General features: G+C 39.0%; 1 protein-coding gene across 1 annotated transcript in view; it reads right to left on the bottom strand.

The window, feature by feature from the left end:
* The window catches only part of LOC138736639 (matrilin-3-like), a 52,514-nt gene extending 36,799 nt beyond the window's left edge, over positions 1–15,715 (bottom strand). Inside the window, exon 1 of the mRNA XM_069886460.1 lies at positions 15,489–15,715. Coding sequence (XP_069742561.1) covers positions 15,489–15,663 — 175 coding nt within the window. The 5' untranslated portion in view covers positions 15,664–15,715. The remainder of the gene's footprint in view (positions 1–15,488) is intronic.
* Between the last annotated feature and the right edge of the window lie 1,327 nt (positions 15,716–17,042).

Raw genomic sequence — 17,042 nt, 5'->3', positions numbered from 1 at the left:
CTTGGGCGAGACATTCCAAGCACTTACCAACCTGGGTGAAGAAGGTCCAACTTAGATCCCCTCTAAATCTCATCCCATTTACCCCAAATTATGTTCTCTAATTTTGTACCTTTGAAATGGGAAAACATATATTGCAGCCTACCCTATCTGTATCCCTCATAGTTTTGTATACTTCTATCAGGTCTTCACTTAACCTCCTCCACTCCTGAGACAATAGACCCATCTTCTCCATTCTCTTCTTGTAACTAAACAAGCAGGTTCAGGCAGGTCTGGGCGAATCACCTTGTGCAACTGCTCCAGCACCATTATCTCCTTTCTCATACCTTGGTGCCCCATCCAGAACTACCTGCAATTCTGATGTATTTCAACCTCTCAGTTGTTAACCCCAATTTTATCCCATGTTCCGTGCTTCTTTACAATGATAAAGAAATACAAATTTAAAATCTGAACATTAATTCTAACACTTCACAAATAACATTATGTTCCAGCAGTAATTTGAAAAAAATGGGAGATAATGAGGTGGCTTGAAATGCTTGTAACATGATTGATAGTAATCGGAGACTTGTGTGGAGCACAGACACACTTTTATTAGCTTACAATTAACAGCTGGTATCTACAATGGTCTTCAGCTAAATTGGAGGTAAGGCAGGAAAACAGGGTTCATAGAGACCAATGGGGCGGAGCCAAGAGGAGGTCATCTTATCTATCCATAGGCCATGAATTTCAGTTCACTGCATTCACCCCTTCCTTCAGAAGAGAACCTACAGGTGAAAGCAGCGACCATGTTCAGCAACATGAGCTTTTTACAATTATTTAGAAGTTGAGTCTGTCTGGGGGCCTAGTTATTCTGCTTGAGCACCTTATAACTGGTGGACTTTGCTCTTCCAGAACTTCCTGTTCCTTCTGTGGGTCTTGGATACTGGGACTCAAAGGGGAACTCAGGGGTTCTAGATCCAATGGTTGCGTGGTTGGAACCATGTCGCCCAGAATCCTGCGCAGGGTATTTGGAGATTCCAGGCTTATTGTGGGCATTGGGAACTCAGTTCCTGAAGGTGCCAAGTCTCTGTTCAAGACTGTGTCCTCTCTGCTATCCAGGTATGCCACATGGGCATACATCGGGTTTGCATGCAGTAAGTGCACTTTCTCAACATGGTGCGTTTTTGGGAGGACCAGTCCTGGTGTTGTTAACCATGCTGGAAGAGTGATCCCCAATGTGGATTTCCTTTGGAATACAAACATTAGTTCGTGAGGAGTCACATTGTCATGGTGCAGAGAAGCGACTTTATGGAGTGGAGTGCTGTGGGCAGAACCTCTTGCCAGCATAAGTCTGGAAGGCCTTTAGACCGGTGAGCTAATTTCACAGCTTTCCAGATGGTTGCGTTCTCCTTTTCAACTTGTCCATTCCCCAGGGGTTGTAGCTAGTCATCTTGCTTGAGGCGATGCCTCTTACAAGCAAGTATAGGTGTAACTCTTCACTGATAAACGATGAGCCCTGGTGTACTATGAATATAGTTTGGATACCTGAACATGGTGAAAATGGAGTGCAGAGTTCTGGTGACTGTGGCGGTGAAGGTGTCTGTGTAGGGGAACGGAAAATGCAAGTACTCATCGATAATATTAAGTATACATTTCCATTGGTGGAAGGAAGGGGCCCCTCGAAATCGACGCTGAGTTGTGTGAAGGGGTGGGAAGCTTTTTATCATGTGCGCTTTGTCGGGGCAGTAGAAATGCGGTTTGCACTCCGTGCAGACCAGGCATGGCCTGGTCATCTCCCTGATGTCTTCAATAGAAGAGGGCAGGTTGCATACCTTGACAAAGACGATGGTGGGGGGGGATGACCAGGTGGCAGAGCTCGTCGTGAATTGACCGCAAGTCACTGGTTGCACAGCTTCCTCGGGATAGAGCATCTGGAGGTTCATTCAGTGTACCTGGCCAATACACTATCTCATAGTTATAGGTGGAGAGTTTGATCTTCCACCTCGCTATCTTGTCATTCTTTATTTTGCCCCTAATTGTATTATTGAACATGAATGCTTTGAGTGGAAATTTTTATTTAAGGTTTTAGAAAAAATTCATTTTGGACCAATTTTCACTACTTGGGTTAAAGCTTTATATATTAGTCCTACACCACAAATAATGATGAATGGTCTGATTTCATCAGCTTTTACAGTATCTTGATCAACTAGGCAAGACTGTCCTCTTTCACCAGCGTTGTTTGCATTGGTAATAAAACCTTTTACTCAAGCTGTTAGGCAAAATTTGGATATTAAAGGTATTAAAGTAGGTGAACAAGAATATAAGATTAATTTGTTTGCTGATTATGTTTTAATATATTTAACATATAATAAATAATCTTTGAGGATGCTGCAAAATTTATTACATCAATATGGCATACTGTCAGGTTATAAGGTTAACTGGGAGAAGAGTGAAATATTGCCAATATCAAATGAGGATTATTTAGATTGTAGACAGATTACTAAATTTAAATGGTCTGATAAGATTAAATATAGTTAATAAAGATTATCAGGACTTATATATTTTGAATTATATACCTTTGTTGAATAAGATTAAAATTGATTTACAGAAATGGAAAGATTTGCCATTAACTTTAATTGGGAGAGTAAATTGTATAAAATGAATATTTATCCTTGTATACAATATCTTTTTCAATCTATTCCATGTGGGATTCCGAAGAAGTTTTTAAAAGAATTAAATAAAGTAATTCAATTATTTTTATGGAAGGGTAAATTATCTAGGGTCTCTATGCATAAATTAACGTGGCGGTATGAATGGGGAGGACTTCAATTACCAAATTTTCAAAATTATTATGAACCGACTCAGTTGAAATTCATTAATAGGTTTGATGTTCAACAATCACTGGCCTGGGCTAAAGTTGAGTTGGATCAAATTCTTGAAAAAGAAATGAGTTAATTTATCCATAAATGGAATCCTTTGTTGTTACAAAAATCTAATTTACCAGTATTAAGACATATATTGGATATATGGTATATGTGGGATCAACTTATAGGTTCTAAAGAGAAAATTTCAATTAAATCACCGTTGTATCAGAATAAATTAATTCCATTTTCTTTAAATAATCCTTTTTTGAAAAATTGGAAATTGAAAGGAATTAGTATTATACAAGATTGTTTTAAGGCAGGTAAATTTTCTACATTTAATAGATTAGAAGAGAAATTTTGTATTTCTGCAAATTCTATTTTAGCTTATTATCAAGTTAGAGATTTTTTGCAAACACAATTTGGTAAGGAATTAATTTTACCAAGTCAATCTAAGTTCGAGATTATTATGGTTGGCAAGGACATGAAAGGATTTATATTGGATATGTATAGGTTGTTGCAAGAAAAGATGGATAAAGTTGGGATAGATAGGATAAAAGAGAAAAGGGAGAAAGATTTAGATATTGAATTGTCTTAGGAGGAATGGTCAAATATGTGTATGGATAATGTTACAAAATTAATTAAAGTGATATATATGGACAATTATAATTTTATTCATCAATTATATTTGACTCCTAAGAAGTTGAAGAAATATGGATTTAGACCAACAGATTTGTGTTTTAGATGTGGAGAAAAGACAGGTACTTTTGTGCATTGTGTATGGACATGTTAGAAAGTTAAACTTTTTTGGGGAAAAGTTATTAAATTTTTGAGAGATTTATTTACAATCGATTTGCAAATGGATTCAATAATGTGTTTACTGGGATATATAAATGCTGTTACTTTGGGATTGGTTGACAAGCCACAATTGGCATTTTTGCAGTTAGGGTTAGTGGTTGCAAGAAAATGTAACTTGGAAAAATGATGTGGAATTGAATATACAAAGAAGGCATAATGAATTGCAATCATGTTTATATTTAGAAAAAAATAACTTTAAATTTGCGAAATAATTATTTTTTAAATTAAAACATGGAGTTTATATTTGGATTGTATGATTATTGATTTTAAGTAAGAATTATGTAAAGAGATGGCATGTTGATTAATTAATTTTAAATGTATAATTTTTTTTAAGGCTCCGAGGGGTGAGGGAGGGAGTCAAGATTATGTAGTTAGTAGAGGGAGGGGGGTGGGGGGTTATTATCATCACCAGTATTATTTTTTATACTTTTCCTTCTTTTTTATTTATCTGTATTTGTATCTTGTATTTTCTTTTGTTGTAATATCTTGTAAAATTCTTAAATAAAATTTTCAAAAAAAAATTATTGCTACAGATCACTGATCAGTGAGCAATGTAAATTTCCTGCCAGTCATGTAGTACCTCCAGTGCCTGATGGCCTCCACAATGGCTTGAGCCTCTTTCTCCACTGATGGGTTTCAGAGCTGTGGCCTTGTAGGGTGTGGGAAAAGAAAGCTACTGGCCTGCCCGCCTGGCTAAGGGTCACAGCCAGAGCTACATCGCTCTCCACCTGGAATGGTGCATTTTCATCCACCACATGCGTGGTGGCTTTCGCAACATAGCTCCTGACGTAGTTAAAGATTGCCTGGGCTTCAGCTGACAATGGGAAAGAGGTGGATTTTAAGAGGGGCTGGACCTTGTCAGCTTAATGAGGTACCCACTGGGTGTAGTATGAGAATAAGCCCAGTCACCTCTTTAAAGCTTTCATGGTCCTTGGGATCGGGAGGTCTAATGGGGGAACATACGCTCGTAGTCTGGGCCAATGACACCATTCTCCACCACATAGTCCAGGATAGCTAGAGGTTTAGTCCATTCCGGAACACACACTTACTGACATTGTACATCAGGTTCAGGGATTTGCTGTGTGCAGAAACTTCTGGAGATTGGCATCATGGTCCTCCAAATTGTGTCCGCAAATGGTGACGTTGTCGAGATAGGAGAAGGACTTGTCCACCATTTTGTCCATCTGCCTCTTGAAGTCTGAGACCCCATTCGTAATATCAAAATGGACCCTCAGGAACTGATAAAGCCATCCATCTGCCTTGAATGCTGTGTAGGGACAGTCCTTGGAATGGATCGGTAGCTGGTGAATATGCAGCTTTCAGGTCAATGGTCGAATAGACCCGGTACTAACCAATTTCACTCACCATGTGCAAGATTCGGGGGAGGGGGTATGCATCCAGGAGTGTGAAGCAATTAATAGTTTAGCTATAGTCAATCACTAGTCTGGGCTTTTCTCGCCCTTCATGACTACCACCTGGGCTCTCCTCGGGCTGTTGCTTGGTTCAATTATTTTTTTTCTTTAAGCAGTTGCTGCTTTTTGGCTCTAATAAATTCTCAATCCCCTGCAATGCATCGCCTGCTCTTTTTGGCTATCGGCTTACAGTCGGGGGTTAGGTTCTGAAACAGGGTTTCAGCGTTAAGAGACCGCATGTAGTGTCTGGCTTTTGGGATCTTCCATTCCACACTGTGATTGGGGGGAATGGGCCTGAGTACACCAAGGTCACGCTTTTAAGATGACATAGGAAGTCTACGACCAGCAACACAGAAACACACAAACCTTTCAATATATACAGTCGGAACTTGCAAATTTCCCCCCTTTTACAGTTAAGTGTACTGTACAATACCCCTGAATAGTCACCAAATATGATTGCAACGCTAGATAAATATGGTAGTCTGTTGGGTAAGCCTTTAAGTTGTACCGTCATGCAGTCACAAAGTTTATAAAGCTCTCAGTTGAACCAGTGTTTATTAAACAGACCATTTACCCTCTCCTCCAGAGTCAAGTTGTTCATCTCGTGGGTTTTTACCTGGTTGATGACAATTGATGCCAAGGCTCTGGAGGCTGCATTGCTCTCCCTGTTGACATCATCTTGATCCGAGGGCCGGAAGATGGCATCGACCACGAGGAGCGGCAAGATGGCTGCCATTCCTTCACTTCCGGATTCCTTGTTGCCTCACTTCCGGTAGTGGTTCCACCAAGAGGCGCAGCGAGATGGTGGCTGTGAGTAGCATGGAGAAACAGGGACCCTCATTTCTGGGCTTGAGCACGGGGCAAACAACTTTTTGGGGGTCATGCACGTGGTCACCTTCCTGGGGTTCCCTTTGGCTCAACAGACCTTCACCCCTCTTACCACATCCTAAACACATAGAATCCTTCATGGGTCATTTGGCGTGAGGGTGTTTGGCCTGACCACAGAAGTAGCATCCCTGGTTGAATGTGGCTGCAGTAGTCTGTACCCAGGATGGCTGCTCTCCACAGGCCTGGTCTTCTGAGAAGGCCACACTTTCATTAGAGAGGTTGTCCGCTCCCAGTTGGGCCTGTTCATGAGATTTTGCCAGATCATGGATACTGGCAAGGTCCGTCTTCCTCAACTCTAGCAGTCACTGCCTCACATACCTCGACCTCACTCCTGCCATGAGTTTATCCTGGACTTGTTCTTCTCTCACCCGGGCTGAGACCAGTTCATAATGGCACATTCTCATCAATGTCCATAGTTCCAGAACATAGTCATCCAGCAATTCACCTGGTCATTGCCGACGTTGAGAGAGTCAGTGTCTTGCCAGCACATCGTTTTGGGGCCTCATGTAGTGGGCCTTCAGGCCTTCGATGACTGTCTCATACGTCACGCAGTCCTTGATGACTATGTATCCCTTGGGACTGACTCAGGAGAGGAGGGCCGATCTCCGGAGGTTGTCGGAGTGGAAGACTTATTGAGTGGCTGTCAGGAAAGAGTAGAAACACTTCAACCGGTTGGCAAATTCTTCTGGAGCCTCTGGGGACAGAGGGTCAACCTGGAGAATGCCTGGCTTCAATAGTGCCTCCACCCAGTTTCCAAAAGTAAGCTAATAAAATTATAACGTGATTGATAGTACTTGGAGACTTGTGAGAAGCACAAACACGCTTTTATTAGCTTACAATTAACGACCGGTATCTACAATGGTCTTCAGGTAAATTGGAGGTAAGGCACAAAAACATGCTTTATATTGGGACTGAAGGGGTCAGAGCCAAACTGTAATTGTTATATGATTTTACCTGTGGTGATACATCACTAGCCTACTGCAGGGGACAACCTGTGTACCTCCAGGAAGAGAACTGGAGGATAAGACAACACCTGGCTGGCTGTCAATCAGCCAACCTGAATGGACCAAGCCCCACCCGGTAGCTGCCAATCATCCGCTGGGCTATAAGCCACATCCGGCCCCTTGAGGTCAGTCACTCAGAGCTACAGCTAACTACAGCAGAGACTTTAAGTAGTATAAAGCCTATTGTTCAGTCTTTGAATCTTGTGTCTGTTTACTGTCACTACAATGCATCACAATTCCTTTGGTCAAAAGTACATTATGTAGCATTATGGTCCACAAAGATTGCTGAAGCAAATTATTTTAAAAATACAAATATTAAATGCTATACGGGCAGCTCCCAGGTTACAAACAACTCTTATTTATGAACAGGTTGATCCCCATTTTGCCCCAAATCGGACACGCACATAACGTGCATAATTTTACCTCAACAATCCTAAATAAGAACCGCAAGTACCTGTTCCACCTTAAGTACTAATTCACCTAATGGACAGACCCAGGTAATGGAACTTGTTTGTAACCTGGGGACTGCCTGGGTAATAAGCAAACATTGAAGAGGAAGTAGAGGAGACGCCCCATGCGGAAAACAAACCTACACTGAATCAATGTGGGTTTCTTGGTTATAAGCATTGACAATAAACCGAGAGAAAATGTTACTTTTAAGTGAAGAGCAAAAAGTGACTTCAGCTATGTGAGAAAATTGCTAAAGAATCAAATAGAAAAATCAGAAAGATCATATTTAGCTAAAACACACGGAATTTGTGATTGCAGGTAATCATCGAGGTGAATGGAATTTGAGAGGAAGTTGAGAGAGAGAGAGAGAGAGAGAGAGAGAGAGAGAGAGAGAAAAGGAAATAGAGGCTGATGCTTTATAGTTAGAAGTAGAAAAATGGAATTGAGTTAAAGGAGGATGAACCACCTTGGACTGATGAATAGCCAGTTAATTCAATTGAAAAATAAAATAACTGCAGATGATAGAAATTGGAAATAAAAATTAGAAAACTGTGTGGTAATATTCTATGTCCTATATAGGTTGTCACAACATTATGTGCCGAGCGACCTGTACTGTGATGCAATGTTCTATGTTCTTTCTTTTATTTTTAATAATTTTTATTGATTTGTAAGAGAACAATAATACATTTTACATATTAAACACAAACTAACACACAACATTATACAATATGAATACAATGCTCAGATACAATGGAAATTCCCTTAAGAAAAATTCACCTCATATTCTAATATTACAATCTATTCATGGTAAATTATCCAATTAGAGTAATCTCTTCTACTTAAAAAGAGGAAGAGAAAGAAAGAAGAAAATGAAAGGAAAAAAGAATCCCCCCTCCCCCCATTCTAATCCTACCCTCCCACTAAACATGGTCACTATTGAATAATATGTAAAGAACAGAGTTTCAGCTCCTGGACAACAGACAGGCAGGGGTGCTCTGGGAGTTTTCTTCATATTTAAATTATGATAATACTCCATAAATGGGCCCCAGATATTAAACTCTTTAATGTTATATCTATGTTCTAAAACTCAGGATATTCTCAGCAAGCCAGGTCGAATCTATGGAGAGAGAGGAAAAAAAAACAATTATTGCTTTATGTCAGGAAAAGTTAAAAAAATAAAGGGAGAACTTGTGACACCAAGATAAACTGAATGTTTACAAATAGTACTGGTAATAGTTATTTGACTGTGGTGAGTGCTTATTCGTCACAGTTGATCTGTCCAAAGATAATGTATACAAATGATAAATGAGAATGGGGGAGGGAGGAGGGAGAGAAAGAAATGCTAGAACTGTGAGATACAAATAACTGTGATTCTTCACTGAAAGAGAAAGCTAGAAACATTCAGCAAGTCAAACATCTTCAGTAAAAGAACAAAATTGAATTAATGTGACAGGCTGATCTTTCATTAGAACTAGCTAGATATGATAGAAACCTGAAAGATTGGAAATGTCTACTTATGTAATTTTTGTTTTGCTACTGGATGATCAAGATGATTTAAAGTGATATAAAATAACAAATGAACTTATTTTTAAATTTAGACATATAGCATGGTAATAAGCCCTTTCAGCCCACAAGCCCGTGCTGCCCAATTACACCTAAACGACCTCTAATCCCTGGTGCATTTTGGAAGGTGGGAGGAAACCGGAGTTCCTGGGGAAAACCGACGCAGACATGGGAGAATGTCAAAACTCCTTAAAGACAGCATGGGATTTGAACCCCTGACCCAGTCGCTGGTGCTGTATATTTGGAATGACACTAATTGCACAATAAGAGTGAGATTTATTCACTTGAAGGTGTAATATGTTAAAAGCATAACAGGTGTGCTGTTAAACATTCGTATCTGGAATCCAACATTTTTGTTGGTTCTTTTCATGATAGCTGACCAGTCCCTCATAAACATGGGTGGTTTGAAAGGTCATTAAGGTAAACTTAAAAATTATAAAAGTCATTCAGATTTTCAAAGACAAACCAACTCATCTTATCATAAGTCAGGACCAAAACTATTTAAATCTAAACCTTTAGTTTTATTTAAAGCAATAGCCAAATGTAGAAGGAAGTATACCAATAATCTTAGCAATGTGTGGGTAAGTGTTCCACTTAAAATTGACAACTGGGCCTTCAACATGTGCGCTCTCATCCATTTGTCCATTCACTCAGTAAGCAGGCTGAAAGCATTTAGTGGACCAAAGCTAGATACAAATTGGTAAGATTATTTCTTTAAATAAAATTGTATTTAAAGTGCAATATAAAAATTAAAATCAAAAACCTCACATTACACTTTTTTTCTTTTTCTTCTTTTGGCTTGGCTTCGCGGACGAAGATTTATGCAGGGGTAAATGTCCACGTCAGCTGCAGGCTCGTTTTATATATATTAAAAAAAGCATAACCTGAAACTTTCCAATTACCAGCTAGCTACATCTGTGTTCCAACATCTAATCTTACAATGAACACAAAACCATTCTTTCATCCTAAACTTAAATGGAACGTTATCATTTTTTTTTCGTTTATTCACCAGAAGTGTCTTTGTTTTTTTCTCATTTCAGGGATTTAGCAGCAGACGTGCTAAACAAGCTGGTTCCTTCTTCCCATGAGAGTATTTTCAGCAAAAATCCCACTTGCTGCAAGACCATGAAAATATTTGTAAATGCAGGGATTCATTTTGAGTTCAGAAGGAGCTGAAGAAGACTGGATGAGAATAGAACGCTAACTGGAGATTTGTTATAGAGTGGTAAAAATGTGCATTTGTGAGAGCAGCAAAACAGTGACCATCAGATTCTAATGTGACCACTGATTTGTACCACGGAGAAAAAGGCATATGTCTTCACCTTTCTTCTCAGAGGCTAATCCAATGGTTCTTAACCTTTTTCTTTCCACTCACATACCACTTTAGTAATCTCTATGCCATTGGTTCTCTGTGATTAGTAAGGGATTACTTAAACTGGTATGTGGGTGGGAAGGGAAGGTTGAGAATCACTGCTCTAGACCTAATTGTTACTGAAATATTTTGCTTGAGAAAAATGGTCATTGGCCCATTTCCTTTGGAGTTATGAAACCGTACACATAACAAGTCAATGTGGTAAGATTAAAACAGTGGTTTTCAAACTTTTTCTTTCAACCCAATCCCACCCTAAGCAATCTGAGCACCTATGGCACAGAGATACCCAAAGTAGTATGTGAGTGGAAAGAAAAAGGTTGAGAACCACTGAGCTAATCATATGTTTTGTTGATTTTTTTTTAAACACGAGGACAAATAGCAGTCCTGTTTCAATTTTACAATGTATAGTTTTTGTCTTTGTAAAACTCCATGTGCTAGTGACATAAAAGATTTTTTAAAAGGGCATGTAAAACAACATTGGCCTGAGGTTATTGTGATAATAATGTCAAGTAAAGCAGTAGTGTCCATTAAATAAAGCATTAGGGTCCATTAATACCACTGTTATACTGACAGTAGCTTTTAGTTTGCTCATCTTAATGTGAAAATCCAGAACCTGCCGTTGGGGGTTTCTGTACTTTGCTTCTCATATCACTGAACAATTTATGGTACAAGTTTGGAATCTCACACTCTTTAATGGAAACTATCCTTGAAATATAATTTTTGTCTCTTTTATATGTATATCTTTCTAATCTGGTCTATCTATCCAAAATAATATTTTATATCTTGCACCTGATTGGATTTTCAGTTATTCTTCAGATTTACTATGGATTTTACTGTCTGATTTATTGAAGAACCTCAATGTTATTTGGTTATTTCATGTACACCACATTGAGACATAAAATTAAAACAAACACTAAGTTAGGGAAAATCTCTGCTCATCAGCTCATAAAAATTCTATGGGCAGCTGTCAGCAAGGAGAATGATGAGTGTGACTCCTTCATTCCAGGAAGTAACATCCCAGCCAGATGAATCCTCATTTTAGGTTCTTTGTTTAGATTTTTCAGTCTGATTGAAGAGGTCTATTGCATTTTTCTCTGCCCTCAGATCCTTTGGTGATGTCATTAGACTGAAAATAGGTACCAGACAGCAAGTAGTTTCCATTCTCAGCAAAACTACGCTGTCACCTGCCAACAAGAAGAATGGAGAGCACTGTTCCTTCATCGTTATCATAAGAATCTGGCCAGGTGAAGAAACATATTTCTGAGGCTCCTTGAGGCACTGAGGTGAATTTCTGTGGGTGTTTTGAAACATCTGCAATATCTTTAATGGCAGATTCACAAAATTGTTTATATTCATCCTTTCATTGAACTTCTACAACTCTTCTGCCAAAAACTTTGCAAAATTTCTCAATTGGGAGATTCTGCTTTTTTCAGATGGAGACAAGAGTTTTGTGCCAAAGTCACTAGACAATTGTACTTTTTTTATTTGTAACTGTAAATTAATTTTCATTGATAAGTTTCCCTAACGATGGTAGCTACTTCCACTAACATGAGCATATTTGGCTGTCTTCCTTTATCAATATTTATTTTACATAATTCCAATCACTGTAGTGATAAAATATGAACCTACCTTTCTCATGAGTTATTAAAGCTCATGGATGGACACAAAAAATTTCTGGTATGTGGAACTATTTTGAAGAGAATAAAATTTACCCCAGCATCTTGGTAAATACTTATGCTTCAATCAACAGGTTTAAAAATATTATTTATTATCACATTTCTGTCTTTGACAGGGGTGGAAGGGGGGGGGGGCAGTGAGAGGGGCAGGGTTTACCATTCACATATTAGTTTCTGTTCTTCCTACATTTCAACAGAAAATGCATGTTTAAAGTTCAACCAGAAAACACCACGATGATTGACAAGTTCTACAAAGTACTCCATAATTGCAGGCTTTAAATAGTTACACAGATTTCTATCGTTGACATGAATGTAATTGCATTATGCCTACCTGCAAATGAATCACAGACTTTTATCTTTGGGACATTGGTTTAATTTGTCATCCTTACAAGTCTTGCAAGAAATAATAAGATTGTTTCAGAATTTATTTCCTTATGAGTTAGTGTGGCAGAATAATCAAGTCATTAATTTGACAGCATACTAGTCTTGATCAAGAAGTATAGGAGAGTATGGGAGTGGTGGGGGGAGGGTGGCACACTTAAGGTGAGTGTCAAGGTATAGCAGGGAGAAATAGAACTGAAAAAGTAAAAAGCAATCAGAAAACTAATGGGAGAGCTAATAAACCAAAGATATCTGTTGAATTAAAAAGGAAATGGAAGAAATTTTTTAAAATATGCAAAGAACAGCAGACTAATTTTCACAATGTGCTGATACTTTTCCTGTGATTTTGTGTGAATTCCATGGACATATCAAATATATCAATAGCTCATTTGTTTCTAACCTGAATGTTTTATAGAAATAGATAGTGAACAAAAGAATCACTATGGAAAGTCAGTAAAACAAACACCGAAAAATGGTGTAATGGTCCTGCAGTTTTTCAAGTGAACAAAGATCAACTTTGGGCTTTCTTCTATTTTTAGTGGCAGTATTAATGCCAGGATGTGCTGCAATGGGGAAAAAAAATTCAACTTTCATTTTGCCAAACAACAGAAACTATGAAAAAAAAAGTATGACATAGTGTGGTCCTTAGACTTGGCCTTCATTGCTTTCTTTGGGAGGTTCTGCATGGTCTGAATGGAACAATCTGATCTCGGTGGTAAATAGCAACCATTCACCTGGGGGCTGTTACCCCTGTTTTGGATGTCATGGCTGTAGGAAACACCATTTTTCTATCTGGTCTCACTCATGTTCCAGTGGATCAGCCCAGTCTGTCCGGTCATTCAAAAATCAGTCTAATAAAGCTTTTTTTCAAGAACAAACTACTTCAGGCAAGGAGACCGATGCTGCATACAAAGCCCTGAGCAGATGCAGCAAGATTTTCTTACTCCAGTAAAAATTCTCCAGTGATAAGTAACACCATTTAACTTCTTAGGTGCTTACTGCACATGAATAATTGGGTGTAATTGGACGGCACAGGCTCGTGGTCCAGAAGGGCCAGTTAACATGCTGTAAGTCTAAATTAAATAAATTAAAATTAAATGTTTGCTTTCAGCGACTGAAGTACAAAAGAAATAAAGAACTCTGCACCTTTCTTTTTATCAATCTATCACTGTTCAAATAGCCTCACATTTATCCACATTCATCTGTATCTGCTATGGATTTGCCCACTCATCCAATTTGTCCAAATCTCATTGATGTCCTTTTCCAGCCTTCTCACAACTAGCATTCAATTTTATTTAAGAGTATTTCCACAATCATACAAATACCCAGTAAGGAGAGTATATTTAAAAGTACAGTTTAACCCATGTATTATTGACAAGGCCAATGAACTAGAAAACTTCTGAGCATTGCCCTTATTGGGCAATAATTCATGGGTGGCATCAGTTGGAAGCTGGAACATTCGAAGGAAATTCTGTTTTCACCCAGTAAGGAGAGTATATTTAAAAGTACAGTTTAATCCATGTATTATTGACAAGGCCAATGAACTAGAAAACTTCTGAGCATTGCCCTTATTGGGCAATAATTCATGGGTGGCATCAGTTGGAAGCTGGAACATTCGAAGGAAATTCTGTTTTCACCCAGTAAGGAGAGTATATTTAAAAGTACAGTTTAACCCATGTATTACTGACAAGGCCAATGAACTAGAAAACTTCTGAGCATTGCCCTTATTGGGCAATAATTCATGGGTGGCATCAGTTGGAAGCTGGAACATTCGAAGGAAATTCTGTTTTCACCCACTGACTGCCATTGTTAAAGTTTGTATTTTAATAAAAATATATTGAAACTGTTAAACTGCTCAACATCGGCTGGCAAGATATCTTTCAATGGATGATTACCTGGATTCCGTGAAGAGCAGTCGATATAGTTTACCGATTACTTGGCATGTATACATAATTAACTGGATCGATACTCTTCACATTGGGAGATGTGGGTTTAAGAACTGTGCTCTAATTTATTAAGAAAAAGAACAGCAGCGACCCAGAAACAGACCATTCTACAATCTACAGGCCAACTTTGCAAGAACGTTAGAGATCTGCTGATGCTGGAATCTTGAGTGAACAATGAGAAACTGAAGGAATTCACCGGGCCAGATGGTGTCTCGACCCAAAACGTCGATCTCCGTGGATGCTGCTTGCCCCGCTGAGTTCCTCCAGCTTTTCTTTGTTCATAGCAACGTTGCTGAGGTTAAATTAGACGTTTGATTGCATTATCAAGCAAAAATGTGCAAAATAATTTGGCACGAATTTGCTTTACCTTTAATCTTCAAACATTGTGGGTTCTGGCATAATGGAAGTATGCCCAATCAATCTGGTCAGAATATTTTACCCTTAGCAATTAAGAAAGAACCCATGTGATCAAACGAACCGTCTTAAAATGTCAAAAAGGGGCCCAACAATTGTTATCTGGGTCAAATTAACGAATTTAGGCATGAAGATTCAGTTTTGATGAAAGACCATGATTATCCAAAGTAAAATTCACTCCTAGAATTCAGGCTTCTCAAATGAAAACGAAGAATAACAGGATGTGACAGGAAAGAAATTAACAACGAGTTGACTTTGATTATTGAATCTGGATTTGAGTGCAAGATGTGGATCAGAAGTGGAGTATCCATCAAAACTATTACAATTACTCTACCCTTCGATTCTTTGCAATGTTCTCATATGTCATTGGACATATTTAAAGTAAATATATTATGCATTTTATATAAATCTACGAAATATTATTTCCCCGTTACCAGGAGTATAATTGATTGAAGATAAAAATTTGTCGAAAAACGCAATGGACCTCTCAGATTCACATTACATTTTCCAATCATTCCAGATACAGATGGGTGTAACATTCATCGTGTCCAGATGATAATAATCGAATCAAATACGTTCCGTAGAGAATCGTAACCAACTTTTTTACTACAGTCAATAAACCGGGGGGGGGGGGAGAGAATTTCTACTACGGTATATAGTTGATGGAAGAGCGAAGTTTTCTCTTACTTGCTGAGATACTTCGTCCGATGTCCGCGCGTTGTGCGAGAGCTGGTTGTGTGTATCTAATCGCCGGCGACAACATTCTCCGGGTAGGAGACCTGTAAGATCGCTGATGATGTCCACGAACTTGGACGATGATTACCAGGGCACAGCAGAGCACGCCGCCGCACAGGAGCTTCATGGTGGACGTGCCGCTTTGTCTGTCTCTCGAGGATGCGAGAGGTTTGCACTCCACGCACCAAATGCAGCCAGTCTGGGCAAACATGAAGCTTAGAATCGCCTGGACCACGTGTGAAATATTGAACCAATCACTAACAACTCTTTCGAAAGCAAGGGGTAATATAAAAGGAGTTCAGCTGGTTTATGAAACTGGGCAGTGGTCCTACCCCTTAAATCATTGACCAGCTCCCAGCCTGAACTTTAAGGGTGATGGGTGTTGTCACTGAAGGGGAGAAAGCAGAAGGGAGAGTGGTGAGGTTTTCCTGTGTAAGGGTTACCCCCCCACCCCACAGACACACACACACACGTGTAGGCAATTACAGGTGGGCGTTGGACTTTTTGTCAGCCAAGAAGGCAGGTGCTATGTGTGTTTCTTTCGGTTCAACGAAGACATGGGTTTGCGTCTTCTCGAGTGCCATTGACAGGTGACTGTCTTCCTGTACATCTAGGCATTGTATTCAACACTGCTTCGTTCTCTTGAAATAAGAAAAAAAATTAAACAAACTATCAATGTATCTACTACCTGTTAAATCGGGGAGTAGAACAGGCTCCTGTTACATTTTTGGTGGATACTTTTCCCTGAATAGAATGTTTCCGTGAGATGTGGATGGTGTGTCTCTTCACTATCCTGCCTTATTAACTGTCTAAAGGGTTTATCACCAATGCAAATAATGTAATGACAAAGGACAACCTTTTTAACTTAAAAGACTCAGATAAAAATCCATTTGTCACAACTCTAGCCTTTGGGCATTTATATTTTGCCTTAATCCAACTTATAAACATTGGTCCAAATCAAAACATTTCCAGCACTTTAAACAAAAAAAAAACACCATTCAACCCTATCAAATGCTTTTTCTCCCATGAAATAATTTATCCACATTTAAGGCTGTTGAGGCATTGAGTACCTCTTTATATGTGGAGACCTACTGCACCTTACCCTACCAAGTTCTTATGAGAAAAATGGTTGAGCAAGCCAAGGAGAATGAGGGTGACTTAATGAGGCAAACAAGATTATGAAAGGCATAGATAGAGTGAACCGCCAGCTCTTTTCTCTCTCATGATGACAAGGTCCAAGGACATCTGTTAGTTAAAGGTTAGTGGAGGAAAGTTAGAGATGTCCCAGGCAGTTTATTTTCACATAGAGTGGTAGGTGTCTGGAATGTATTGCTGGAGGAGGTGGTAGAGGCTGATACAATATATAAAAAGACTCTTAAATAGGTACATGAAGAAAATGGAGGGTTATGGACTGTGACTGAGGGAAGGGATGTGGAGTAGGTTTACATGGGTTGGCACCACATCATGGTCCAAAGGTCTCATACTATTCTATATTCTCGAACTACA

The sequence above is a fragment of the Narcine bancroftii genome, chromosome 6, assembly GCF_036971445.1.
Source record: "Narcine bancroftii isolate sNarBan1 chromosome 6, sNarBan1.hap1, whole genome shotgun sequence".
Classification (NCBI taxonomy): Eukaryota; Metazoa; Chordata; class Chondrichthyes; order Torpediniformes; family Narcinidae; genus Narcine; species Narcine bancroftii.
This window is presented reverse-complemented; position numbering and strand designations above follow the sequence as displayed.